Source organism: Aquila chrysaetos, chromosome 16 (assembly GCF_900496995.4).
Source record: "Aquila chrysaetos chrysaetos chromosome 16, bAquChr1.4, whole genome shotgun sequence".
In the NCBI taxonomy this organism is placed as follows: domain Eukaryota; kingdom Metazoa; phylum Chordata; class Aves; order Accipitriformes; family Accipitridae; genus Aquila; species Aquila chrysaetos.
In genome coordinates, this window is record NC_044019.1 from 13,839,511 (window position 1) to 13,866,533 (window position 27,023).

The following is a 27,023-nucleotide window of genomic DNA, read 5'->3' on the forward strand; positions in this document are numbered from 1 at the left end:
GAACGGCGAGGCAGCCCCCTGAGGGCGAGGGCGGGCGCTCCGCGCAAGGGCTGTTGGGAGGCGGCGCCGCCCCGCCCCGCCGCCGCCGCCATGGAGTTCTCGGAGGAGGCGCTGAGGAAGTGGCTGGGCAAGGTGCGCGCGCCCGGGTGGGAGGGGGCGCGCGGGCCCCTCCGGCCGCGGAGCCGCCGCCGCGGCGCGCCGGGCTGGGGGGAGGCTGAGGCGGCGGCGGGGGGAGGGTTGTGGAAAACGCCGGTTTTTTAGGCGGGGGGGAGGGAGGGAAGGGAGCGGCTCACCTGAAGTGGGAGAGGAGGGAGCGGGCGGCGCCAGAGATGGGGCGCCTGGTGGCCCCCGGTCGGCAAGAGTTCCCGCGAGTCAAAACCTGAGGTGCTGGGAGGGGAAGGGCAGCGCTGAGGGAGTTGTGCCGCCCAGCCACCCTCCCCTCCCCTGCGGGCAGCGCGGAGCCGTCTTTGATGTCGCGATCGTCGCTTGTAAAGGACCTCTGTGCCGTTCGGGGTGCAGGGTTAACGTTGCCGTACTGCAGCCGAGTTTAAAGTTGCCCCACGCGTCGTTTTATTCCTGTGGTTCAGGACACAGACAGACGTGTGAGGTGCTGCACGCCGCTGAAACCTTACTCGGCGTGGAGAGTTACCCATGTCTTCGGGGATTTGTCGTGACAATCCCTGCGTTCCTATCGCCACGCTTTAGAAACACTGATTTGCTTTCATAGCGTCACTCTGAGGTAAAGGCGTTTTAATTTCCATATGAGAAACTGAGGTATGCGTATTTAAATTTTGGCGTGCCAAATAATTTTAGGTGCCAAATGAGAAAGGTCTGTATCTGACTCACCTCATAAATCTTCTGATCTTTGGAAAAGAGCAAAATATTCAATAGGAATGCCTCATCTTGCATTACAAATAAGAAGGGGGTCAGCTGAGAAAAGATGGCTTTGATTTCACAACCGGATGTATCAGCACTTCTGAAAATGAGTTAAGTTGTGGAGACATTCCTAATTTGAGCACCTTTGTTTTTTTTTTTTTTTTAACTGCTTGAGTTTGCAGTATCCTGTAAGCCAAAATGTGGAGAAGCTGACTAAAAGGTGTTTCCTTTCAGCAGCTTTGTGTTTTCTTGTATGAAATGGAAAATAGTCATACCATCCACGTAGCTGTAGTATTGCTGCTGTTTCTGGTGGGTGCCTTACTGAATAGAGTGTAGATTTTAGCTACTACTTCATGACAAGTAATCCAGTGCAGTGAGCAGCTCTTTAAGCCATTGTCAGGCCACAGTTTTGTTTGCTTAGGCGAGGGTTCCAGGACAGCTCCTAACTTCCTAAAATGAGAAGCAGATGCTCTAAAGTAGGAAATGGAAAATAGTCTTGATAACTTTAAGATGTGGGAGGATGCAAATCTCTTGGAAGTTCAGATATCAGACTGGCTGGGGACAGTCTAAATGAAGTAGCAGTGATTCATTCTTGCTGATGATTACTTTCAGATCACATTTCAAGCATCAGTACTTCTGTTAATCTGTGGGCAGGTTTACCGTAGGTGGGAAAGAGGGATGCGTTATTTTGTTTGAATTTTCTCAGCTCTCAAGGACAGCTTAAACATGGGAAAAAATTCCTAAAGGCTAATTACTTAACACATTTAATATGTTTATGGCAATCAACATTTTAGAAAACTCTTCTAAAATGTGTGCAGGTGGATCTGAGTTTTTAGTAGTAACTGTGTCAGTAATAAGACAGCTTCTTTTTTCTAAGGGGTTTATATTTTTATATTGGTTTTGATTATTGTGTGCAGAGGAGATTAAATTTTATTAAGCCTCTGCTCACACAGTTGTAAAGAGGAAGGAATGGTATATAAGGAGTGACATTCAGAATTTGAGTTCTATTCTAGCAACAGCAGACCTGCAATACCATTAAGGCTTTTTTTTTATCAAATTTTTTTGATAATTTATTTCACACCAAAACCATTTATAATACTACAAGTAATTATTACCTTCCCCTTTTTGTGTTTCTACTTTCTCTTGGTTCCTTTTCCCTATCTGTGGTAATGAAAGAAAAAGCCTTTGAAATGAAACATTTTTTTTCTGATTATTTTTTCTCCCCCTTTTCCAGTATAAGTTCAGAGACCTGACCATAGAAGAACTAAAGAATGTTAACAAGACCTACCCAAACTTCACGTTCTCCATGAACACATACAGTAAGAAGTGATATAGTTACTTTGAACTAATTGTGATTCTTACTTGTCATAGGTTCAGACTGTGTATAATAGAATCTAGTGTATCTTTCAGTTGTGTTCCTATCTTTATTTTGACTTGCAGTAAAATTTCTCATGCCATGTGACTATTTTTGAAAGTTCTTCCAAGAATGCATACATATAAAAACCTAAGTGACTCATTCGCTAAATTTCATTTTATTTTAACTTGTCAGTAATTATAGAAGATTGATGTTATTTTAAATTCTTGATATGTAACAGCATTTTTCCCATATCCCATGACTGTATTGAAAGCACTTTGATGTCTTTAGCTTATCAAGTGTAACTTCCAGAATCTCTAGCCTGACTGAAAGTTCCTACAACACCAGAATTACCCAGGACAAGGGATTTTAAGACTAATGATGTGCTTAGTTGTACCAATGCAATTTTCATTAAGATTCCATTAAGGAATTATCTCAAAGGGGGAGGGGGGACCTTAGTAACATTTTAGCCTTGGTTCTTTCAGGAGCAGTGTATTTGATTTCTAAAGAAAAATTAGCGTTGTATATTGGTAGTCGTGGATGGGATTGCCATGCCATATTTGAAAGGATTTATTATTTATTTTTTTTTAAATCACATTTTTAATTTCAGCCTTCAAGGATGGATCCCAGAAGGACCTCCTGAATTTTAGTGGTACTGTTCCAGTGAAATACGGTAAGATAAGTCAAATATAATTTCCTTACCAGTTATGAATCTAATTGTAGAATGTGTTGGGTACTGCCCCTTAACAATATACTGTGCAGCTTCTTTAAAGGTGGCTATAAAGTATTTTGCATGAATTGGCAGAAGCCACTTCTACTGCATAAACAAGTGCCTTTGTGCACTCATAGATGCTGAAATAAGGTGGTATTGGATAAGTCAATTAACTATTAAAAAAATCATGTAGTTTGAGACTGGGTAGGCAAACTCTTTGGTTCTATTGGAGGTTGCATGAACTCTACAAGCCCTATGCTTCTATAGGCAGTGCCCAAAAGTAACTAGTTGGTAATTTTTTATTTTTAACTTAAAGCCTTTGAAGTCTGAGATAAAGTTCTTAATAGATGCCTCTCTGCATCAATTGTCGAGTCCTAAAATAAGTATGAAATGGGTAGCTGTAAGAGATTTCTTTGCCTGGAAAAGGCAGACATGTTGGCTGATAGAATACCCTGGGAAACAAAACAACAACAAAGCTTTATATTAAGAAGGACACAATCAGTAGCATGTCAAGTTGATCCAGACAAGTCTGCTTTTATTAACTAGCCTAAGCAATGTAAATACTTTCCAGTGTGAATCTAGAAAGTGATCTGTCAAGCTTTTTTTCTTTATATTATGAAGTGTGAATCACGTGCAAACGTGCCTGGTTTTTAGTGTCTCTTCTCAATGGGGAAGATAGCAATGGCTTTTGTTTTGTGTTGAACAGGTAATTCCTATAACATACCTATTCATCTGTGGATTCTGGATTCTCATCCCTTTGCTCCCCCCATTTGCTTCTTGAAGCCGACTGTGAACATGGGCATTTTAGTGGGAAAGCATGTTGATGCTCATGGCAGGATTTATTTGCCCTACCTGCAAAACTGGAGCCATGTAAGAGATGGAGTGGCTGATGGGAGGAAAGTATTTGGGAATAAAGCATGCTATCATATGGAGATCAATGGAGAGGAGTGGATAGAGTTCGGGGCTTTTTGTTTTCTGCATTTTTTGTTAATCTTAAGTATGTAATGATTGTGCAAAGAGAAGTAGAATGTTATGTCTCTTGGAATTACAGCTTTCAGACTGTCTGGAGCGATTGTAAAGGAAGTTACAAGTGATTGTGAGGAAAATTATTTTAAGCTGAAGAAAAAAGGGACTGACTTTGTTATAAAGCAGTAAAAGCCTCATGTGGACCCTTTGATACTTTTTCCTTTGTTGCTGTGAATAATGAATAATAATACTAGACCAATTGACTATCCCTCAACAAAGTTCAATGGAAATTCCTACCTTTTGGGTATGTCTCTTTCAGCAGAACTCTGAAACATTGGCATAGAGATTCAAAAGCCAATGCTGCTGCTAAATGATTTTATGCACTGTATTAAATAACTTACTTAAATATGACTGTCAGGCCAGTAAAATGATTTAATGAATGCTAGTTTTCTGAAATGGATGGGATATATTTTTCATTATTGGTCTAGAATTTCCCAGGCTTTTCCTTTACCTAAAATGTTAATGTAAGTGTTAAGGGTGTCAATATTTATAATTTGATTAAATTTTGTATAGCTGTGGTTCTTTACAAAATACTGCAGTTTACAGCTGATACCACTCTATGAAATAGCGAGTCAACTGTTTTATCTTCTCTATTGCTATATTTCAGCCTAAATCAACTGTCATTGGATTAATCAAGGAAATGATTGCAAAATTTGAGGAAGAACTCCCTTTGTATTCACTCTCATCTTCTGATGCAGCCAGGCAATCGGAACTTCTCTCCTACATTGCAAAGATTACTGAAGGTGTGGATGTTTTCATGTATTTGTTTGTAATGTTCGTACACAATCCCTGTTTTATTTATTGCTATTACTCAATATAACAAAGATGCCTACACAATTTTAATATCTGAATTTTTGGTGTTTGCATGTCCACAGTGTTTGGTATTTCCTCTGTATAATCAAAAGTGCCTCTTTTTGAACTGAGAGCTCAGATTCTCTATTTGAATAAGCAGCTCATTTTGGATGTTTGCATTTAAACCTACTGTAAAATGCTGTAGACTTGGTACTACTCATTTGTTGGAAGTTACTGCAGCAAAACCCTGTGTGAGATCTTGTGGAAGGGAAATGTGATTTTATCATAAACAAGTTGATTTTACCCAATCACAGTCATTCATTCTCTCAGATCTCATTCACCCACATTCTCGGATCCGCAGTCCTAAGCCCTGAGACCCGCCTGACCACAATCACTGGTATGCAACACTGAGGACGAGGAGTGCTGGCTGTTGAGCCCATATGATGTCTCTTGGGCTCGTTTTGTTCAGTGGTGACAAGCTGATTTCGGACTTGTCTTTTACACCCTTTGGGAGTGGATGCTATTTGGCATTTTTGCCTCATTACTTTATCTCACCCATTGTAAGACTTGGGCAAAATTAATGAATTTCATGGTTCTCTTTTTTTCCTTATCTGGGTATTTTATGGCTTCAGTCCTGTTGTTCATCCTGATGTATTTTCTTCAGGTTAGTCTTTTCTTCTTCCTTTTTTTAGTGAAACCACAGATGGTGATCTGTGGCAACTAGTGCAAACTTTTCCCTTTAACCCTTTTCTGCTGTTTCTTCTGGTAATTGTGTACACATACATGCTTGTGAGCACACATGTGTGTATGCACAATACACGTTTCTAGTCAGTCAATGTTTCTGTTACATATCTCTCTGCATTATAGTCAGAATGAGAATCATTGTGTTACCAGTAGCATTGGCTAAACAACCTCAGATCATTGTATTTTAATCAAATTCCATTTTGCATGTCTTTTCAAAATACAAAAAATTTTATGAATTTTATGACCATGGTATATATTCACACCTGTAACAGTAGCAAAGGGAGTGTTGTTTGTATGGTCTTAGTGTCTAGCTTCTTGCTATTGTTATGCTCATATTTTCCGTTTAGTGAAAAAATATTCCTATCCAGAGAGGAATATTTGTGTTTTACACCTTGCAAATTGTGATGAATTTTTTGTGGTCAGGCTTGACTTTTGAAGAAGTTTATGTAATATGGTTTAACACTGGCACAACCATGATCCTTTATGAAGCAACAATACTTTTATTGATACAGTGTGGACCAGCGCTTAAGTCTGTGGTTTTCTTTTAATTGTAGGAGAGACTGACATGAAATCAAAGAGTAAAATCGGTGGAGGCAAAAACAAAGGATGCTTTAACAAAATTACTGTTGTTGGAGCTGGAGATCTTGGCATTGCATGTGTGCTAGCAGTTGCAGCAAAGGTACATAATTATTATAAATAGCAACAGACCTGATCAACAGAGAGATTTCCAACCTATTTCTTAGTGTATGACACATAGAAATAACTCAGCAGCTTTAATAACCATGTCACTGCTTATTCTCTCTTTCAGTTCTCAGAGTCATTTCTCTCTTCAGGTAACTTATGGACACACAGAAGTGTTAAGTTTTTGCCTTGTTTTCTCAGTCAGCTTTTTAAATACAAAAGGTTGAATATTGAATTCACTTATTTTGAAAATCCTTACTTAAAGGATTCTTGCCTGAGCGGTGGCCTCTTACACTTGGGATCTCCTAGTCTCCTGGAAAAAGATAGTCTGTAGATGGTCTGTACTTCATTACAGCTGTATGCTCAGAGACAACAGTAACATCAACATTTATAACTTCCCAGAGATGGTTTTGTGAGTTTTTTGTTTGTTTCATAATGAGTCATTTTCCAATTAAACTCACTAAAGTAAATTAATTTTCTTGTGATTTGACAGTAATTTTGGTCAGTAGTTTTGTTTGTTTTATACACAGTACAACAAAAACTGGAATTGGAGGAATACTGGTTTTTATTCCTTACCCCCACAAGAACAAGTTTTGGTTTGTTTTATTGTTGATCTCCATTATTTTTATTCATACAGGGTGCTGCAGACAAGGTGGTTCTTTTGGATCTTTCTGACGGTGCAGCAAAAGGAGGGACCATGGACTTGGAGATCTTTGCTCTGCCAAATGTGGAGATCAGCAAAGGTATTAGATGTTGTTGCTGGAATGGGAACGAGTACTGTACTGTGTGTGCTTGTGCTCATTTTAATGAGAGCAGGACATCTGGGGAGATATAGAGGCTCTGGCATATAGACCATCTCTTTAAAAAGATGTTGTTATCTTTTCATAGCTTCTTGCTTTTATTCATCTTTTCAGGGCAGAATTGGGAGGGGAAGGTTCAGCAAAGCTTGCATCGCTTTTATTTCAGGCTTTTTTCATTCTGTTTATAGAGGTAGAAGTATGTGAGTCTGTACTCCTCAGGTAAGAGGCTAATGCTGAAATTGGACTCGCACAGAAATAGAGAGAAGCCAAGCTACTACTTCAGTGTCATAGGTGTAGAGGCTGAATGTTGTCCCTCAAACAGGGTTCATTTACTCAGTGTGCAAGCCAATAACACACAGCGTGGAGGTATTTTCAAATTAACTTCATTGATGCGCATGAATGGGTGCCTGTCTCAAGACAGCACACCCTTGTCTCAAAAATTCTCACATTTATACACTTAACTAATACATATTCATTGTTATTTTCCTTAATGATTGGTTCTTTCTTCTTCACCCCTCATGTAAATTAGCGTGCAGACTCTGTCGTCTTCATTGTTGTCTTTTGAGTGGGTGGTATCATTTGAGTAGGTGGTCAATGAGTCGGTGGTCGCAATCTCCCCATGTAGGAATTACCTTTTACCTACTTCTTCCCTAATCTTGGCAGTTCCAGGCGATTCTTCGAGGTTTATTGACGAGACCACAATTCATTACCTTTTCTGACGTAAACATGAAGCCCCGTTGTCTAATAGTTAGTTCCTAAGCCCTAAATCATGTCTAGCTATTGTTTCCCTATTTTAAACATTAACTGATGGGGGCTGTACGCAGGACTTTAGCAGCTCCCTGGTTATTTCAATCATATTGTACATATTAATTGATAACAGGAAGGAAGGGGGGGAAAAAATGTATGTATGTTAGGGAATTAGAGACAGTTGTGAGAGCAGTGTTAAAAAGGCTGATAAATAAAGGTAAGTTTCAAAGTACTACTTCCCTAGATTGATGTTGATTAAACATGCACATGGCCGATAGTTAGTTCTTAATCATTATCACTGCATATTCGAACAATTAGTTCTTAACAATTTTGTCCTCAGTTAGCTGTGAGTGTACAATTCAGCAGAGTGGATGCCATGTTTCTGTAATTAGTGGTGATGGCTACAGTCTTTGATGGTCTTAGTCACAGAGGTTGAGGTGATGGGGCTCAAAAGCTCTTCTACAGGGGAAGCTGGAACTGACTTGAGCAACTTTCCTGTTCTTCCTTTCTTGTCTGTGGTGGTTTTATATTCCTTGTGCCTTCTGCAAGATGAAGTGGGGGCCTTCTTGTGCTTCTGATGTAATTTCTCTTATTTTGTGGTCAGGGATGTGTTCTGGTTCCACCAGGTATCTTACCTGTTTATTCTGCACCTGACATTGCCTGCTTTTACATCCTTTCATCTTATATTGCAGGTTTTACTGCTAGCACGTTTTTTCCTGAACCCTGGTTGTGCAATTGTACCGCAAATCTCTGTGCCTTTGTGGTTACCTATTACATATTTACATTTAGCCATGGTACAAGAAGCTTGTATGTTCTTGCTGGCTATGCTATTAGTAGTGTTACAATATTAGAAAATGCTTATACGCTGTCACCTGTTGTTTTAGTATGCTTATATCTAGGTTTGGGGCAAGCTGATATTAATTATATCCTGCTTAGTATGTTTCCAATTTGTCAGTGCACTAGGCCTCTGCTTTGGCTTCAGCTGGTTCCAGAAGTGGTGTGACAGTCAAATTACCTTGTTTCTGTGTCCAAGCTGGTCGCCTGTATGGTACTCAGATATGCAGTTACCTGCTGAAGGCAGCTTTGACTTACGAATTTCTGCAGCAAATGTAGTTGTGTGTTTTCCTGGGCTAATAAATACATGTCTTTTACTAGAGTTAATAAATAGCCTTCTGGAACACTTCTTGTGGTTGTCTGCATGTCCTAGATTGAGCTATTAGATGAAAAATTATAGAAGCCTCAGATAAAGGAGTTGAAAGTCTTTCCACTTCTTTAAAAATCAGAATAAAAATGAAGCAGCCTTTTCATGTTTGTCTGGTTTTTTTCCCCTCTCTTGCCAAGAAAACTTGGAAAAGCTTATCTGTCAACCCCATCTAGATGTTTTCTGGTCTCGCTCTGTAACTTTGGACAAATTGCAGTCTGCCTTCTGTGTTTGCCAACTATGAAATGGGAAAAATAGTTCTGTGGGAGAGCTGTGTTTTACAGGTGCTGTGGAAGTGCCCCAAATTCCACATTGGGCGATACGGCGGAGAGACAGGAGGGGAAGAATCCCTAACTAGGCTGGATGCTGCAGTTCAGCCTTTAGGGTGGCTCTTCGTTTTGCATCCAGAACTTGATAGAATGACATAAATTTTAAAAACATAATTTCTTTGTATTTTCAGATTTTTCTGCTTCAGCTGATTCAAAAGTTGTGGTACTTACAGTTAATTCTCTGGGTAATGCTCAGACTTACCTTGATGTCATACAAAGCAATGTGGATTTGTTCAGAGGAATTATCCCAGCAATATCACACTACAGTCAGAACACTGTTCTCGTCGTTGCTTCTCATCCAGGTATGTTGGTACTTCACCTAATGTTCTGTCCCTCAGCTGGCTTTCTCTTTGGCCTGTTTTAAAAATACGTTACTGCTGAACACACCCACTTAGTCAAAAATTTTTGCTACTCTGAAAGATGTTTTCCTTTTCAGCTTTGAGCAGGACACTGTCTTTGAGAGTTTTTTCTTTACTGTTACCAAGATAAAAGAAAATAGTATACTTTGTTTTGTATAAAAGGTATGTATTTCTGTATGTTTCTGTATGTAATTTCCGCCTGATTGTATCTACAAGATTAGCATCCATTGGCTGTTGTCTTGTCAGTTGTGAGTTTTATGCGTACATTTCTTCTGTGCAGTAAGGATAGATGCATGTGTGTTATGTGCCATATGATCAGACTCACAGACCACTAATATACATAATGTGGTGTTGATAGTAAATATTGCAGCTATGTTTTGGTGGAAAGTTTAATTCTGTTGGGTCAGTGGTTCTGTGAAGTAAGACAAGGCAAGAGCACTACTTAAAAGGGAAAGAAGTACGTGTGAGCCTCTCTGTCCTGTAAACGCACCCTTTTCTATTTCTCAAGTGCTTCTTACCCTTCCTATCATTTAGAGCTGTGGAGATGGAGAAAAGAGTGCTTGCCAAATGAAAAGAAATTAAATACTGGCTGAATTAAATTTAGAAGCATGTGAGATTTTTGGTAGAGGGAAGCATGGTGACTCATTCTGAAGTTTCACTTGACTTCTCTTAAAACTTTACTTGAGCTGTGAATTTTCTTCATCTCCTCCCCACCTGACTTGGTGTTTTAGGTTGAAATAAACTACTGATATGTTTTTACATGCCTATGCCTTTTCTGAAGTAAACAACATGGTCCTGAGTTTTTTGTAATTGTGATTCGTAATCTGCAGTTGTGTTGAATTTTGAGTTGTCCTTCATTGTCAACATATTTTTCTTTCATACATAGTTGAAGTAATGACATATGTGTCATGGAAGCTGAGTGCGTTTCCCAAAAGCAGAGTTATTGGAGTAGGTGCCAACCTAGATACTGAGAGATTTCAGTATATACTGACAAACCTTTTGAAAGCACAGGCTCTGGCAAAAGATGCTTGGATTATTGGTGAACAAGGGGAAGACAAAGGTAAAGCGATACTTTTATTATGACTGTGAGTATATAATGTCCTGGCAGTGCTTAAGTAATTGATTAATGAAAGAATAATTGAGAAAAGTAATGAAGGTAGTCATAAGCAGGGTGGTAGATTTTCTTAATAATGGTTCTAAATAGTACAGTTTTGGTGTGTGCCCGAGACTGTAGACCTCAAGTGGTAGCAAAAGTATTTGACATTTGTCGCAGTAAAAAAAAAAAGAACATACAGCCTCAAATGCTTTTTATTTGGTATAACAATACAGGTTAGAGGTACAGAAAGAGGAAGAAAATGTGGTATAATATATGGTAGGTTACTGCTAATGTAAGAATTATTAGGTATTACTTCATTTTTAAGCAAGTGTCTCTGGCCAGGTGCTACTGTAGAGTTTATTTCGGCAGTCCAGCAAACCTTAGAAGGTCATCAACTACATTTGGGTTGTTGTGGGGGAAGGAGAGTTTGGAAAGCTTGAATTTTTTGTTTTATTTTTTTTTCTTCTCCCCACTTTATCTGGTACCTATTTTAGTTACTGTTTAGATATGCATTTAAATGTTGGTTGTTTCTATTTAGTATCATCATGGACCAGTTGTAATTTAGTTGCAAATCAAATGGAACCAATGGCTGCTTGTAACTCAAGGGAAAAGGTGGCTAACAGGTAACACCATTATAATCTTAATATTTTTTTTTCTTCATATTTAGGCACTTGATGTTTGCAGAGTTTTTTCTTCAGCTCTTTATGAAGAGGAGGAAGTTTGCTCTAAAATGTTGACATATTGAGTTTACAGGAAATTGTAGGTCTGAGTGTCATTCACTTTCATATATGTGTATATGCCCACTGTTTTTCTGAAGTTCTCAATAATGTGCCTGTGATGATCTACAGATAAGACAAGCTTTGTAGAATATACACTAGAATATTAGAGCTGCCAGCTCGATTGTGTTTTTAAAAAAAAAAAAGTAGACAAGCCTTCTAGCACACTTTTCTCAAGAGTTTGTGTGAAAGCAGTTTACTTCAAAGTACATGTTTGGATCAATTTATCTGATTTAATTAGCTACATATCAGTTACACCTCTTGACAGAAAAGAGAATTGTTACAAGTGTGGGTAAAATATACACAAAGAAATTCTTTAAAGAAATTCTTAATTCCCTTCTGTTGTTTTCCAAAACAGAGGATCATGTTTTTATAGTACACTTTACCTGATATGGTACACTTATCTGTCTTTTGGGTTTTACATATAAACCAAAATAGGAATAATTAAAATCTAAACATCATGTTTTTCTCCTTTTCCTGGTTTACATAGAGCTATGGAAGTTCTAAAGGGAAAAGGTCAGAGATCTTGGTCTGTTGGGCTCTCAGTTGCTGATTTGACTGACAGTATACTGAAAGATAAAAGAAAGGTTCATTCTGTATCCATTCTGGCAAAGGTAAATGTGTTGTTAATATCTTTTGGTTGGCACTGTAATTATATTATTTATACTGGATATGACCATTAATTTCAGCAGCACAGACATCTTACTTAAAGTAACTGTTCTGAAGTAGCACTACTTCCGTTACTTTCTTCCAATAACAGCTTTCAATTCTAGTCCAAAAGTGAGCAAAAATCAATTGTTGTGTTAATCTGAAACCAGTATTAAAAGTGGATTATTATCCCAAAAATACAAGAGTCTAGAGGGGAAAATACATTCAAGGTTGCTGACCAGCTCCCCCTGAATAGCTGGATTTGGCAAATGAAGAGAAATGTGTGTGTCGCAGTTTCCAAGTGTTCATTATTGAATGTAGATTTTTCCAGGGGCCAAAAGAGTTGCGTGTCTTTTATGGAAGTATAAAATGCATTTTCTGCCAGTATTTTATTTGACCAGCTTTGAGACAGCTGCTTTTTTACTCCTTGATACTTTACATTGAAAAGAAGATTATGAAGCTATATTTAACTTAAAATTGTAGACTGAACCTTGTTTAAAGTTTATCCTAAGAGGCTTCATTAAAGCATTAAGTCATTTCATATGAGGAAAAAAAACATGTAGAAACATTGACTGATCACTTCTACTTACAGGCTTCAGAAGGGTGATTTGCATGTCCCAGTGCAGGGAAGTTGAGCAGCTTGCTTATTGTATCAACTACAGACATACACCTAATTTCATCATTATGTTTTCAAGTGAAGTTTTTAATTGTTTATGAACTAAATGCAGATACAGAGGAGTGACAAGTCTTTTAAACTGCAGAGTAACTACAGAATGTACATTTTGCCATTCAGATCCTAAAAATAACCAAAATCTACAGTATAAACTTGAATTATAGGGATATAAATTCAATAAAGTCTCTCACAGAATTAATATGGGATCAATACTTGAAAAATATTCCTTGGATAGCTCTCTTTGGCTGCATTTTTTAATTTATTTTGTTCAGTCCCAAAAGACCTAATGATACTGTACATGTGTCCCCGCTTGTTCTACCTAAGTAACTGGTTAAATGGTGTTTTGCAGTATAAGCTTTGCCTGCATTATACAGGTCTGATGTATCTATATTGGGAAACTCCTCCAAGTGTGGCATGGTTCAAGATTTTTTTTATCTGTACAGTAGTATTTTAAAGTTTCTATACAGTAACCCATTGCACAGCATCTAAAATAACTGGAATTGGACCTATACAAAACATGCCATATGATGGAATATCCTTGCTTAATGAAAATAATCAAGTTATTTTGGGTAGCTCCATGCTTCAGACAGAGCAGAAATCAGTAACTGCGTAACAGTGTTCTTTGTGTGCTATTTCAGGGATGTTGCAATATAAACAGTGAAGTATTCTTAAGTCTACCGTGTATTCTTGGAACCAATGGAGTGATTGAAATGGTCAAACTAGAAGAAGATCCACTAGTGCAAGAGAAACTGCAAAGCAGTGCAGGATCAATTCATGACCTTCAGCAGCAACTGAAACTGTAAGCAAGCACAAGGGAAACCACAGCGTCTGCTCACAAAAGTCAGAGATTTGCTAGGCAGAAAGGGTTGCTTGGTATATATGGATTTCTATATAAAACAAGAAGGTTTTTTTTACTTTGCTTTCAAAAAGTGCTTTCTCAGTTTTGGTTTAAATTATTTAATACTGCGCTGTACAGTAATCTCTTATTTGAAAAGTGCACTTTTGCAAGCCAAAATGAGGAGGGTAATGTGCAAGAATGTTTTACCTAAATTCAGGTGACTTTCACCTGTGGTTTGTTGTTGCTAATTATAGCCTGATTCTTGGGTTATTCTTAGCTCTTTGCACCTCATTAGGACACAGCGTAGGAGAGCAGCTTACCCAGCTCTGCGGAAACTCTGGTGTGTAGAGCCAATTAGAATCTTCCTCCTGGTTTTTAAGTGCTGCGTCAGGGGCTTGTCTGGAATGTGGTCACACTCCAGCTCTTCAGGACACTGGGGGGTGCAGTTTGATAGCTCGATCTTTCATGGCTGTCACAGATGCTCTTATGTCAATGGACTCCTGCTTACTACGGAGGGGAAAAAAAAGCTAAAAGCATGATGTTAGCAGTGTCCTTCAAACCTGAAGTATTGGATATGAATTTTTGTTGTATTTTATTTAATATGATGTCTGAGACTTTCTGGTCATGACTTGTTTGCTCTTATTTTGTAAGGATGTTCAGAGCACTAAAGCCTCTGCAGTTCTCAGTACATACGTGCAACACTCTTGCCCTGTGCAGCATTGGAACAGGTGCCCTTCCTGAAAGGGAGGAGCAGGGGGTGGCCTTCAAATAAAGAATAAAATCTGACAGTTAGGTAATGTGGAAGTATCTGCGAGTTCCGGCCTTGATCCAAAGCCAGCTGATGTCAGTAAGCTTTACATCAGCCTGAGGAGAATACAGCTACTTGAGAAGGCAACAGAACCTGTAACCTTCCTCAGGGGAGGCCAGGGATGTGCTGAAAAAGCAGGATGTGGATTTTTCGATAAATCAAAGAGCAAACGTTTTTAAGATAAAGGGGTTTTGGGGATTCTAAGCTCTTCATTCACTGCACTGGTAAAAGACTATATTCATCCTGATTATACCTCAGAGTCATGTTGCAGGCGGAGGAGACGTGAGCTCCACTCCTGCTGTGTGCAGCTTAGGAACGTCATTCCACGTTTGTGTTTTGAGGTGTGACTGGTTAAATATTGATGAAGCTTTCTGAGCAAAAGTAGGATCTGTGTCAGAATGAAAGATCTATTCCTTTGTGCCTTCTGGTTATATCTCAAAGAGCCAGACTTACAAGGAATTCTGAGTTTATATTGGTCTCGGAATTAAGATAGAAAAAAAACCTTCAGTAATTCAGATTATTTTTTTTCATGGAGTACTCAAATTTCCTTCTTTGTGGTGGTCAGTGGTAGGACAAAATTAGTGATGGCTGCAGGTGACCAACTTTGCTGCTACATTAAAAAAAAGCACCCAACGTGATGGCTGGACTTTGGAGTTGGTTTTTTGTTGGTTTTTTTTTTTTCTCTTGCTTTGGAAAGAAACAGTATAAAATTATGGTTTTACATTGTTCTTCAACGTGTTTTGTTTAATCTGTTGAGCACTTATTCTAATGTGAACGAAGTGCTTTGTTTATTTCGGTTTTTTTTATTAATAGTTTTAATCATAAAAAGCTGCCCCCTCTTCCTTAGATTGATGCTTATGTTATAAAGTAACTCATCTTGGCTCGTCACTCCCGTGTTTGTGTGGCGTTCCTTGGAATACAACCGCAGGACCGCAGCTCAGTCAGCGTGGCGGGTGACGGCACCTTCCCTTCTCCCGGGAAATTAATTCCCGGAAATACTTTTTAACAATAAACTGCACTACGAAGAATGTGTTAGACGTGCTATGAGGTGTTTTCGGTAACGCCGAGTACTGCTAGGGCGTGGCGTCGCTGAGGGACGGGGACAGGCAGGGTGGGGAGCGGCTGCCGGGCGCTGGAGCTGCCGCCGGGGCACCGGGCGCTGCCAAACGGCAGAGGGCGAGCGCGGCCGCCCGCCCCCCTTCCGCGGCCCTCTGCTCTCCGCTCTCCCCGCACCCACCCGCCGCTGCCGCCGCCGCCGCCCCGGCCCCGGCCCTCGCGGAAGTGGCGTCACGGCCGGGCGGAAGCGGGAGGTGCTGCCGGAAGCGGGCGCGCGCGGCCGCTTCCTGTTTTTATGTAGGGGCGGCTGGGCCGGGCCGGGCCGGCGTGTGGCGGCAGCGGCGGTTGGGCGGAGGAGGGGCCGGCCGCCATGGCGGTCTCCGAGAGCCAGCTCAAGAAAATGCTCGCCAAGGTAATGGCGCGGCCGGGGGCACCGAGAGTTCCCTCCCCTGCCCTCCCCTCCGCGCCGGCCCGGCTGGGTGGCTGCGGGCCGCCCCTGCCCTCCGTCTGCCCTGGCGCGTCGGGCGGGCCGCCCTCCGCGGCGGCAGCCTCGGCGAGGGGCTGGGCGGAGGGGAGCGGGGTCCTGCCCGCGGCCTGCTGCGGGGCGCCCGCGGCTGCTCGGCGCCTGGCCCGGGACGGAGCCGGGGCCCCGCGTCTCCCTCAGCCGCGGCGCTGGCCCCCGCGAGCGGTCGGCTCCCCTTTCCCGCTTCCTTTCTGACGGGCGGTCACGGACACTCGCCAGCCGGCGGCTTTGTGGCGGGCCGGCAGCGCGCGGGGAGCTCCGGGGGTGGTCGTGTCGGCGGCCGGGCGAAGCGGTGGTGGGAAGGTGGTGTCCGGCCACCTGTAAATTGACTTTGTTTGTGAGGGGAAGGATGGTGCGCCAGAAGCGAACGTCTGTCGTTATTTGTAGTCCTATGAAACTTTAGTTCTGGGGCAGGATATGGCCAGTAAAAGCTGAATAGACGCCACTTGCCTAGCTGAGGCTGTCGCGCATCGAAGTGGATCAGAGCTGCCGCATGGGTGGTTGGCTTGTGTAGCATCATTTGCATTCGCTGGTTAAATGAAGGTGGAAGGCAAGTTCAAATTCATTAACTAGGACAAGGGTGGGGTTTTTATCACCCTTGTTTAAGGAAACAAGAAAATCTCTTGGAAGGTAAATCATTAATCAGTGAATCGTACAGAGCCGTGTGTAGTTGTGCCGCTCTTTAGGTGAGAACTGGGCTTCGTCCAGCAGCTTGAAATGAAAACCCCTAAGGCTGAATATTTAGGGGGAGTTATGGTTTTGTTTGGGGGGATTTTTTTAACAACATTTAATCATCGTGTTTGCGCAATTTTAAAATGAAATACAACAGGCGAGGGTCTAGTCAAAACTTAAGAAACCTTATTAAAGGGTCTTTCACCTGCATGGAATCATAAGCAGATTTTTTTCTCAGCTTGAAAACGAGTGCTGAATACTAACTCGGTGTCAGCAAATGAGGTCTTGCATATATTTGTATACATCTGTCTTCCCTATTGCCATGGCACAGAAGAAACAGAATTTAAGGTAATCCCGTGTCCTTTTTCCCCCACACTCGCCTATTTTATACCCCCATCTGACTTTATGTAGGTATGTTTGAGGTGCAGTGTACTTAATAGCTGATGAATTACTATTTCACTACTTTATTTTTCAAAAACAGTTACGCTTTCTCTTCTGTGGAGGAAAGCTTAGTGATATTTCCCATATTGAATAGTTCAGTGTGTGAGATAACAAAAGACCTAAGCCCTAGTTTGGGTGAACATAAGCACTTAGTTCAACTTCAGGTACTTACCTGCTGTCTGATCTTGAAAAGCATCTCTCTGTGATCTGTTTCCTGATCTGTAAAATGAGGAGGATGTATTTGCATCTGAGAATGGAGGAGGAAAAAAAAAAGTTTAGAAACTAAGAATTCAAATTAATCAGCTACCTCTGTAGAAATCACTAGGATCTTATATTTTCCAAAGAGATCTTGACATTTCTTGGAAATGCTCACTGCTTACTATATGAACGCAGGAAAAGATTGTCTTGTAATATGCTAGTACTCCTTAGAATGGAATAGAGAAATAAGCTCAAAAGAATATGCTTTGTGCTTTAAATAATAAAAAATTCTAGAAAAGCCATCATTCTCCTTAGGAAAAACTTCTTCATATGTCATTTTAATGTACAGAACTTTGATCTTCTGTAGTTATCTGGATCAAAGTAGTGAAATTAATAGCTGATGTAGCACTTAATTTTGCTTGTGGCAGTAGCTGGAATCTTACAAGCTTATCTCTAAGTAAGTAATTATTCATCACTCAGTGTAAAAACTATTTGCAGCAATACTCTTGTTCTTAGTTTTAAGAGATGTATGAAAATATTTTTTTAATTTTCAGGTCTTGGGCCTAATTTTTAAAAGCACCCCGGATAACCAAATAACCAAATATGGGTTTTATCAGCCCTATCAACCACCGTATACCAGACTCCCAGTACATCTGCTGAGCAGGCAGGTGTTGTTTTATCTATTCCTTGACTAAACTGACTTTGAGACTCTTGTGCCAAAAGTGGAGTTAAGTCCTGACTCTGAATCCTTGTGCTTGTTAGGAGCTTCTGTTAGTGGAAGCTAATTCTTTTCTTGATAGTGATTATGCCAATCTTCTTGAGTCTATATCCTGCGCCATAAGGTATGTTCCTATAAAAAGACCCCCTCTTTTTACAGTAGCTGGTGGCATGCTCTTATTCATACTGTAGTAACACATTCAGTCATGTGCGTATGTACTGCCAGTCTCTGGCTGGCCCAGCTGAAATTTCACAGACCTCTGGCTCCATGTTCTAGCAATGCCTGTTATCTATTTCTTGCTTCCACTACGTCTTGGGGAAGGAGGGAGGAATGTACTCAAATACTAGCAAAGTTGTCTCTCCTCTGTCAAGCCCCTCCTGCATGCTCCCAATCCTGCACCCACTTTCCAGAGGAGGCTGAGACGCTTTGCTGCAGCCCTCCTGTCAAAACAGCATCCAGGGGCTGCCTTGACCCTCTGGCTGATTGACCTCTGCAGGTGCCACATACAGGCGTCCCTACTGGAGGGGTTGCTTGCTTTCCCACAGACCAGAATTTTGCAGACTGACCATGTGGCTGGTTTGCCCTTGGTTATTTCAGGAAGATAAGTCACATCATCCCCCAAAGCGCAGGTGCTTTTTATAGGCTGAGGTGGCATTATTGGAAATGGCATGGTGTGTTCATCTCTGCTCATTAAATAAGAGTTATCATGCCCAGGAGTAGCATCCTTGTCAATCTCTGTAGATAATAGGAAGAAGAGTTAGTTTCCAGGCTTCACAACTCATGAGTGTTTGTCGGAGCAAAGGTGACCTTTAGCTGTGGCACCACGCTTTGCTCTTGGATAATGTCTGAATTAATTTGTTCAGATGTTGTTAACATCTGCGTGCTTTGGGTGCTTTGGGTATCGGACATTTCATTGTGTTGCGCCCTTTGTCTTCCTACCATAGTTGAATGAAAGGATGCTGTCTGTTTATGTTCTTAAGACATCTGAAGATTGTAATTTTTTTATTTTATTTTATTACAATGAAAACATTGTCAAGGGACTACATTGTTAGCTTTTCTTTTTAATGGTAGCTGTCAGGAGGAATGGCCACAAGGTTAAAGAGCTGCGCCATGAGGTGAACCAGCTCTCTGTTGCCCAGGAGCATCTCCTTTGTTATCTGTGGATTATAGTTCTGAAGCTGTTAAATTCTGTAGTAGTGTATCTGTGGTTTACACATCTTCTGTGCTGTGAGTTATTCCCTGCTCCTGATAAAAGAAAGGGGGTGAAACCAGTATTATTGCTGATAATATCATGCTTTGAAATGTCTGCTTTCTAGTTGATAAAATACATGAAAATACTGATCAACGGTTGATAAACACTGTGATGCTTTGAAAAGTGCTATGAAAGATATGTGACGTTCAGATCCTAGATAGCTGTGTATCAGGAATGTTCAAAACATCACTATATTTGTTCAGAGATGCATTTTTTTCAGATCCACATATATCTCTCAGATACTGTTGGTTATGGTAGAACATGAATGAAAATGCAATAGCTTTCCCCAGGTTATTTGATGTATGGACCCTTATTTAAGACTAAAAGCATCCTAACATCCTGTTAAAGTTTGGTAAGTTATATAGGTAATGTTCAGTTAAGTAATATGGAGAAATAAATTCTTATTCCAAAATAAGAGTGGAGAACAATGTCCATATATCAATGTAAACTCTCATAAATGCAGTCTTTTGGGTAAAATAAAATGAAATTAAATTACACTGAAAACACAGTCTCTCAAGTAATTCTTTCTCTTTTGTTTTCTAGTATACGTATAGAGACCTAACTGTACAGGAGACAACCAGTGTTATTACTCAGTACAAGGACCTCAAACCTGTCATGGATTCATATGGTTAGTCTGTGCATGAGAAAATTTTTGTTATTGAATTGTTGATGGTTTAGATATATTTGCTAGGTTTTGTGGGGAAAAAGGAGATTAAAACTAGAAAACATAATTTGAGTTTCTCTCTTTGATCTCTGACATCAATACTTACTTGGAAACACAGATGGTTATTTTCTAAAATAACCTTTCTATATTACTGAGTCAGTCTAACGTGCTGAGAAGTGTTGCATTTTTCACAGCTTAACTTTTAGTTAATCGCTTGGTGATGTCATATTGGTTGGTGTTCTGAGATTGCTGGTGTCTTAAAAATTCAGCTTTGCTGTCATATAAAGATATTTTTAGAGTTCTATTTAGAAAGAACTGTAAATCAGTGAACAAATACTTCATTAAAAGTATTTGTGGCTGTCCTTAAGAGCATAAAGAAAACAGTCAAGTGTATAGAAAATTGGTATGAGGGGGTTTGTAATGTAAATTTAACAATGACAATCCCTGTTTGTTATCTCTGAGTAAATTCAAGTGCATTAAATGAAGATGGTATCCAGGGTCACCTCCAGAGGCTGAAGGTATAGTTTCACAAGATACAGTGAGCCAGCATAGCTGCTGAGGTCATCCTCCTTCTGACCTTTTTTTAACTGTCACCTGTGGGATTCCTCTGTCACCTAATTTATATTACTAATACATCATCAGAGATTTTATAGTCTTCTGCTTTCTAAATTCTAAATCTGGATTGAGAAGTATTAACAAGGGACATGGATAGTTAAAAGATAAATTAGTTTTAACTTGAATAGCTGCAAGCCAGCAGCTGTCACGGAAATAAAAATTCATACAGTGGCTGGAGAATCAAAAACAATAGTGAAAGGACTGTGGCTGGAATACCGTACACATAACATGCGTAATGATAGTGATCAGAATTCTAGACAGCTTTGAGCTGCAGCAAGAAGCCCATTTGTGTTACCTAACTCTTTCTAAGCTGCCTGGGAAAGGCTGAGCACACAACCAAGTAGAGATAATTGATATTATTTGGAGCAGTGAAATGAGCAAGAAAATGGTTACATTGCTGTTGAGACAGTTTTCAAGTTTATATTAATAATGAAGTACATACCCCTGTTTAAGTCCCAACATGTTCTACCTACCTTTGCAGGACATTAGCCCTAGAAGAATTGTACACAATAAGCTACATTTGAAGTATGGCTAGAAACTTTCAGGTGAAATTACGAAAATAAAAATAAAATTAGGAGAAAAAAAAAAGAAAATAGAAGTTGATTTATTCAGCCAAGAATAATCTGTTGGATTGAAAGTAGGGGAAAGCTAAATACAGCAAGCAACTCAGTAAGTTGAGGTCAGGGTTCCTGTGCAGTTTGTGAACTAAGACTAAGATTTGGCAGTGAGTCAAGTGCTACGCATTTCTTGCTATTCAGTGTATTATTGTTTGGTTAAATTACCTTTACTGATTATGTAATAAATGCCTGTAGCCCAGTAATTTTCAGCAGTCTTGCTGACCTGTTTGTTTGGAGAAAGCATAAGGAGTTCTTTGTAATCCTAAAATGACAGTTGTTTTTTAAACTAAGTTTGAGTTCAGGTTATCTTTGCAGCGATTTGTATGATTTGCAGTTTGTATGGTTCCAACGTGTTTTACTTGCTCTCTGAATGAGGAAACAGTTTTATTTGCAGTGAAGGTAGTTTGACAATAATTAGTCATTTGTTTCTCAGAAATACGTTACCTGACTGTAGACAATCATTTGCTAGTCCATAAATGTGCAGGAGTAGAACCTCTCAAGCTGAGTTTATATATGTGTAACTTCTGAAAACTTATGCTAATAAATAGATGGAGTATAACCTGAACAGAGATTAATGTAGCAAATATGTTTCTTTTAAAAATACTGTTTGTTCCCTTCCAGTTTTTAATGATGGTTCATCTAGGGAGTTGATGAGCCTCAGTGGAACCATTCCTGTGCCTTACAGAGGTATGCATTTATTATTATTATCATCACCACCATTATCTTCCCAAATTACATGAAAAACTAGGTTTGTCCTGGTTCAACTTCAATACTTCGGTGATTACTATTTTCTTGAAATCCTTTACTTGTCCAAAGTATAATGTTTTAAAGAAACGGTTCCCTATTTTTGCTGTGGAATAAAATTTTAATGCTGAGCATTGCTTCTTCAGTATTGTACAGCTCTGTAACATTTCTTTTTTTTTTCAGTACTGCATGTTTTTCAAGCTTCTCAGTTGAATGAGGGTTGCAAACCATTTATTGCTGCAGCTAACGATAATTCAGATTAGGTTCTAGTAATGTTGCATTGTAGAACAAATGAGATAATGTATCAGTGATAAATGATAATTGTAAATCAGAGTTAAATTGTTCTGAAAATTGAGGTCATGGCCATATTGTGAGCCCTTTGTTGAATGGTGTTAGCAGATTTCAGCTTTGGCTTCTGACTCTGCAGTTGAATTTACAGGGTTTAAGAATTTTTTATAAATCTGGAGAAGAGAGGACAGTTGAAGAGTTGGAATAACCTTTAAAATCTTTCAAAATATCTTTTCTAGGTAACACATACAATATCCCAATTTGCTTGTGGCTGCTGGACACCTACCCTTTCAACCCCCCAATTTGTTTTGTTAAACCCACTAGCTCTATGACAATAAAAACTGGGAAGCATGTTGATGCAAATGGAAAGATATACCTTCCTTATCTGCATGAGTGGAAATATGTAAGTATAGGGAACTTGAAATTCTCAAATTGCGCAGTTCTGAATTCCTTTAGGTAGTTGTATCATTTTTAAGAAAAACCATAATCCTCTTTATTTGAGATCTTAAACCATTTTTTTAATGAGAACAACTGCTTATTATTTGTAATGCCTTAAGGTTCAGGGTGTTGCATTTTGTTGCCTGGTTAATTGCATCTTTAGTTACAGTTTGTCTTGATTAAACACTGCAGCATAGGCATCCTTCCCTGGCAGGACACTGATGTGAAGATCTGTGAGATAAGAATATTTACAGAAGGGGAATTAAAAATTCTCTTAAAACATCTCTGTGCTGAAATTAATCTCTGTGACTAAAATGGACTTGTATGAGCACTTGGACTTCTTTATGTAGATATTGCTGGAGCTTCGAGTATATGGATATATTTGCTTTACCAACAAATAAAGGTATTGAGCAGTGCAGGCCTCATAGAAGTTGTGACCAAAACATGGACTTGTAAAGAAGATAAACTGTGCTGACAAGGTCAGAAGAATGGTGCAAGATGCATAGTTCTGTAAAAAATTATTAACAGGAATAAATTTATTAATCATGGGTCGTAATTCAGCATTTGCATAGTAATAGTGGAAAATGACTGCCCAGATCAGGATGCAGGTCTTGCAGAAGCAAGAGGATCGTCTAAGATAGAGGTGATACAGAATTCATTCAGTTTGAGAGGCTGGTAAAAATAAGGAGGTGGATTATAGAGCTAAGAAAATATGGAAATATGATATTTAATCTGGTGCTGCATTCTTGATGCTTGTCCTTATTTTGGCAAAATGACATCATGCCTATATTCAATGTAGTTATAAACTGAGAAGCCTAGTTTAGCTATATTTAAAGGACATTTGTGCCACTCCTTAGTGGGTTAGAGTATTTTTTTCTGTTGAGCCATTCTGAATCTGAGCAAAAGCTATATGCTGTATGAAATTGAAATGTCTGAAAACCTAAGTGATTTGTACTTTTTTCATGTTGGAGACTGGATTTCAGTTTTTAAAAAATAATTATAATCCATCATTGCACAGTCATCTTCAGTCATTTATTGCCGTGCAGTTGATATGGAACTATGTATTACCCAGTTCATTCTGAGTGTAAACGCTACTGCAGCTGTATTTTGCTATACCGTTTTGAATACCAGCTGGCTGGGTTTGGTATCTGTAAAGGAATCCAGAAAAGAAGTTAAATATGCACATACATATACATACGTATATTTTTAAAAAAATACTAAAACCCCACCAATAAGAACATGGCTTTTGAGAGCCGATGGAATGGTATCATTTTGTTATTCTAGTCAGTTAAATTTCTGTTAGCGAAATCAGCAACTTGTGATTTGCTTACCCTCACAGCCCCAGTCAGACTTGCTGGAACTGATTCAGGTCATGATTGTTGTGTTTGGTGAGGAACCTCCAGTCTTTTCTCGGCCTACTGCTTCATCGAGCTACCCACCATACCAGGCAACAGGCCCACCAACTAGTAAGTGGTCATGACTACTAATTTCTACAAATACTCGTATTAATATTCCAAAGTGATTGTTGCTCTGCACAGTTTGTCAATAAATGATGTATTCTACTCTTGAATGACTTTCTATATTGCTGGCTAATGAATTCACCTGTGCTGTACTTGACCTTTTTGAACTATGTTGGAAGAATGTGTGTGGTTTTTTGGCTTTTGGAAGGGAGGGAAAAATCAGGTTTGTATTTAGAAAAAAAAAAAACCAAAACACACACAAACACCCCGCCCAAGCTTCTCAAAACAACCAGTAACCTGTCAACATTCAGAGATGTCCTTAAAAAGAGATCATTCAGTTAAGTCTCTTTGTATCTTAATTTTTTTTAATTCCGATAATACAAGTCCGTCTGTTAAGTTTCCTGCAACCATTGATTTCATAAGCAAAAGCATATGGGCTTGTGTTTCCTATGCCCACACTCCTGGGTTTTTTGTTGTTTGGGTTTTTTTTTAATAATTGCTGGCTGAATATGAAAAAAACCCTGCCATGTGATTTTTCATTCTTCTCTGTTGATTTGGTACTCTGACTTGGTGCCCATTCTTACTTTCTTGCAAAAATGCCTAAGACTTTCTGAATCTTTTATTTATTTAAACTTCTGGAGGCATCTTATTTTAAGGACTGGGGATAGGTGAGTAGGGGGAAAAAAGGGAAGTGGAAAACAGAAGATCCTATAAACTCTTCCAAGAGGACAGACTGCACTGGGTGGGGAAAAAAAAAAACCAACAGTAGAGTAGACCTATTCAAGCCAAAGACTGGGGCAGGAGGGGGAACAGGTTAGCTGCAGATTGTTTTATGATATAACAGTTCTACGTTAATTTAATGGTAGAGTAGGTGTATCGGGGATTATATATTTTTGCTGTATTTTTAAGGCTGTGTCCATTTTCTATTGAAATACGGCTTTTATCAGACCATAGTGTTACATCTGAAAAGCTGAACTACTATTCATTACAATTTCCAGCGGAAACGATTTTTAACAGGGTCTTAGGTTCTTAACACTGAGAAAAGGGGTAGCAAACATAAATGGGACTATTAGGGGTAGTTGGTTAAAGGTAAGTGTTTGGGACTTTTTAGCTTGTCCAGCGCTAGCCTACCTATAAGAGCGCTAGATGATTTTACTGTTCTGATTTTCCAAGAACAGCAGGTGTCAGTACAAGTATAGTTTTAGTGGAGACTGTGACCTGTATTATGCTTTAAGGAAGGACTATCAATTGAAATACACTTGATTACTCTTGTAGTTGCTCAGTTCTAGCATAGCTGAAGTAATTTTAGTGGAAATGTTTCAGGATTTTCACATTGTTAATAGCTACTTAGTTCTACTAGTGTAATCAGTTTTTCCTTATTTTACAGACAGTTTTTGGTTTAAGTTCTAGATACACTGTTTAAGAAGAAATTAATCCCTTTTTAAAAAATTGAATAATTTGAAAGCATTAAAGAATGAAAATAGCTCAGCTCTTTAAAAAAAACAAAACCTATTTGATGTAATATTCCTAAAATTACTAGAAATGTGGAATAAATATTCAAAACATAATTTTTATAATAGAATTGTCAGAGTTCCAAGAAGGAATTTAAAATGGCTGACTGTTAAAGCCTTAGACATTTATATGTGCTGATAAAAAAAAATTTAAGGTATAACTTCTAAATAGCAGAAATTACTGGATAAGAACATGGTTGGATTGTTAAACAGCTAATCAACTGTTGTGAAGTCTAGCTACTCTGAAGGTACTTAAATTATGCACTTGTTTTTTATTGAGTAGAGAACAATGGCTGCATTGGAAAGGTTATTTTCTTTTTTCAGCTATTATAAAAAACGGAGACAGCTCTTCACGTGCGTCATCATTAATAACATGCCATTTTTATTGAGTTCCCTAGCTGCAGATACTTTTTCTTAACTATCCACATTTTACTTAGTACAACTACTTGTGCTTTTTTAAATCAATACCCATTTTTATCCATGCAGTGGTTAGTTTAAAGTAATGCTTAAGAAAAACATAAATATGCAGTGAAAGGTGTTCTAGCTACTTGTTCTAAGGAGTGTGTAATTGACTTCAACTACAGTTCTCATACTCTCCCTCCAAACAAAATACTCCTGAAAATATTTTAACCACAGTTGATAGGTAGAGGTGGAATCTTCAGAAATGCAAAAATTGCTTGCATTTTGTGAAAATGTGCTTGTATACAGAAAGGAAGTTCTCTAACTGGCAAATACATGGAGGGAAGGTCCACTGAAGTTTAGTCCTTTATGTGTTTTGAGGGGAAACAGCTGCGTTGGTCAGTTGGCACAGAGATAGCTCGCAACAAACATCTGCATATATCCCTCTTGCCAAACTGCAGAGGAGCAGCATGGGAAATGTCTGGGAGTGTTGTGAGAAGTGATGGTGTTAGAGGATGCAGGGTACACGTTTTTGAGGGGTTTTGGCCATAGAATGACCTCTTTCTCTTGCTTCATTGTGTTATACTGTATGCATTGTTCAATAATATTTTCAAAAGCGTCTTACTGCAGCTTAATATATATGTGATCTTAATATATATTAAACTTCTGAAAAGTAAAAATACACAAAATCATTACTTTATTTAGCTTCCTACGTGCCGGGCATTCCAGGTGGGATATCTAACTATCCAGCAGGAAGCACTCCAAACCCAGGGTAAGAACCCCTTTAAACCATCATCACTTTCATGATAGTTTTACTATCATGTAACTAGTAACTAGTCTTAATTAATTAAGACTAGTAACTAGTCTTAATTGTATTTTCTTGTGGTATATTTGTTTTATAATTATCGTGTTAGCAGTTTTTTGTGAAAGTGAGGACTGAATTCTTGTCAATAGCCAAAAGAAAGTT

General features: G+C 39.1%; 2 protein-coding genes across 8 annotated transcripts in view; both read left to right on the forward strand.

Moving 5' to 3' along the window:
• Positions 1 to 19,951, forward strand: UEVLD (UEV and lactate/malate dehyrogenase domains). 6 transcript variants are annotated; one of them, XM_041129438.1, is made up of 14 exons: positions 106 to 132; positions 595 to 774; positions 2,111 to 2,195; positions 2,841 to 2,903; positions 3,649 to 3,812; positions 4,576 to 4,711; positions 6,059 to 6,183; positions 6,823 to 6,928; positions 9,394 to 9,564; positions 10,508 to 10,681; positions 11,256 to 11,340; positions 11,984 to 12,107; positions 13,453 to 13,613; positions 19,864 to 19,951. In XM_041129438.1, the coding sequence occupies exons 3-14, from the start codon at positions 2,183 to 2,185 to the stop codon at positions 19,880 to 19,882; spliced, it is 1,341 nt and encodes a 446-aa protein (XP_040985372.1). In that variant the 5' UTR covers positions 106 to 132; positions 595 to 774; positions 2,111 to 2,182; the 3' UTR covers positions 19,883 to 19,951. The 6 variants fall into 6 exon arrangements, with proteins under 6 accessions (XP_029894064.1, XP_029894065.1, XP_029894067.1 ...); XM_030038204.2 differs by lacking the exon at positions 595 to 774 and having other exon boundaries at positions 1 to 132; XM_030038205.2 differs by lacking the exons at positions 595 to 774; positions 19,864 to 19,951 and adding an exon at positions 15,308 to 15,488 and having other exon boundaries at positions 1 to 132.
• The window catches only part of TSG101 (tumor susceptibility 101), a 23,890-nt gene continuing 12,654 nt past the window's right edge, over positions 15,788 to 27,023 (forward strand). Inside the window, exons 1-6 of one of the 2 annotated variants that reach the window (XM_030038212.2) lie at positions 15,788 to 15,928; positions 19,864 to 19,948; positions 21,838 to 21,903; positions 22,488 to 22,651; positions 24,026 to 24,152; positions 26,762 to 26,828. In XM_030038212.2, coding sequence (XP_029894072.1) covers positions 15,887 to 15,928; positions 19,864 to 19,948; positions 21,838 to 21,903; positions 22,488 to 22,651; positions 24,026 to 24,152; positions 26,762 to 26,828 — 551 coding nt within the window. In that variant the 5' untranslated portion in view covers positions 15,788 to 15,886. The remainder of the gene's footprint in view (positions 15,929 to 19,863; positions 19,949 to 21,837; positions 21,904 to 22,487; positions 22,652 to 24,025; positions 24,153 to 26,761; positions 26,829 to 27,023) is intronic. The other variant, XR_005934173.1, reaches the window with a different exon arrangement.

Coding starts and splice junctions, on each gene's coding strand:
- UEVLD (XM_030038204.2), top strand. CDS start 91: ATGGAGTTCTCGGAGGAGGCGCTGAGGAAGTGGCTGGGCAAG. Junction 2,196..2,840: donor GTTCTCCATGAACACATACA/GTAAGAAGTGAT, acceptor TTTTAATTTCAG/CCTTCAAGGATGGATCCCAG. Junction 12,108..13,452: donor CTGTATCCATTCTGGCAAAG/GTAAATGTGTTG, acceptor GTGCTATTTCAG/GGATGTTGCAATATAAACAG.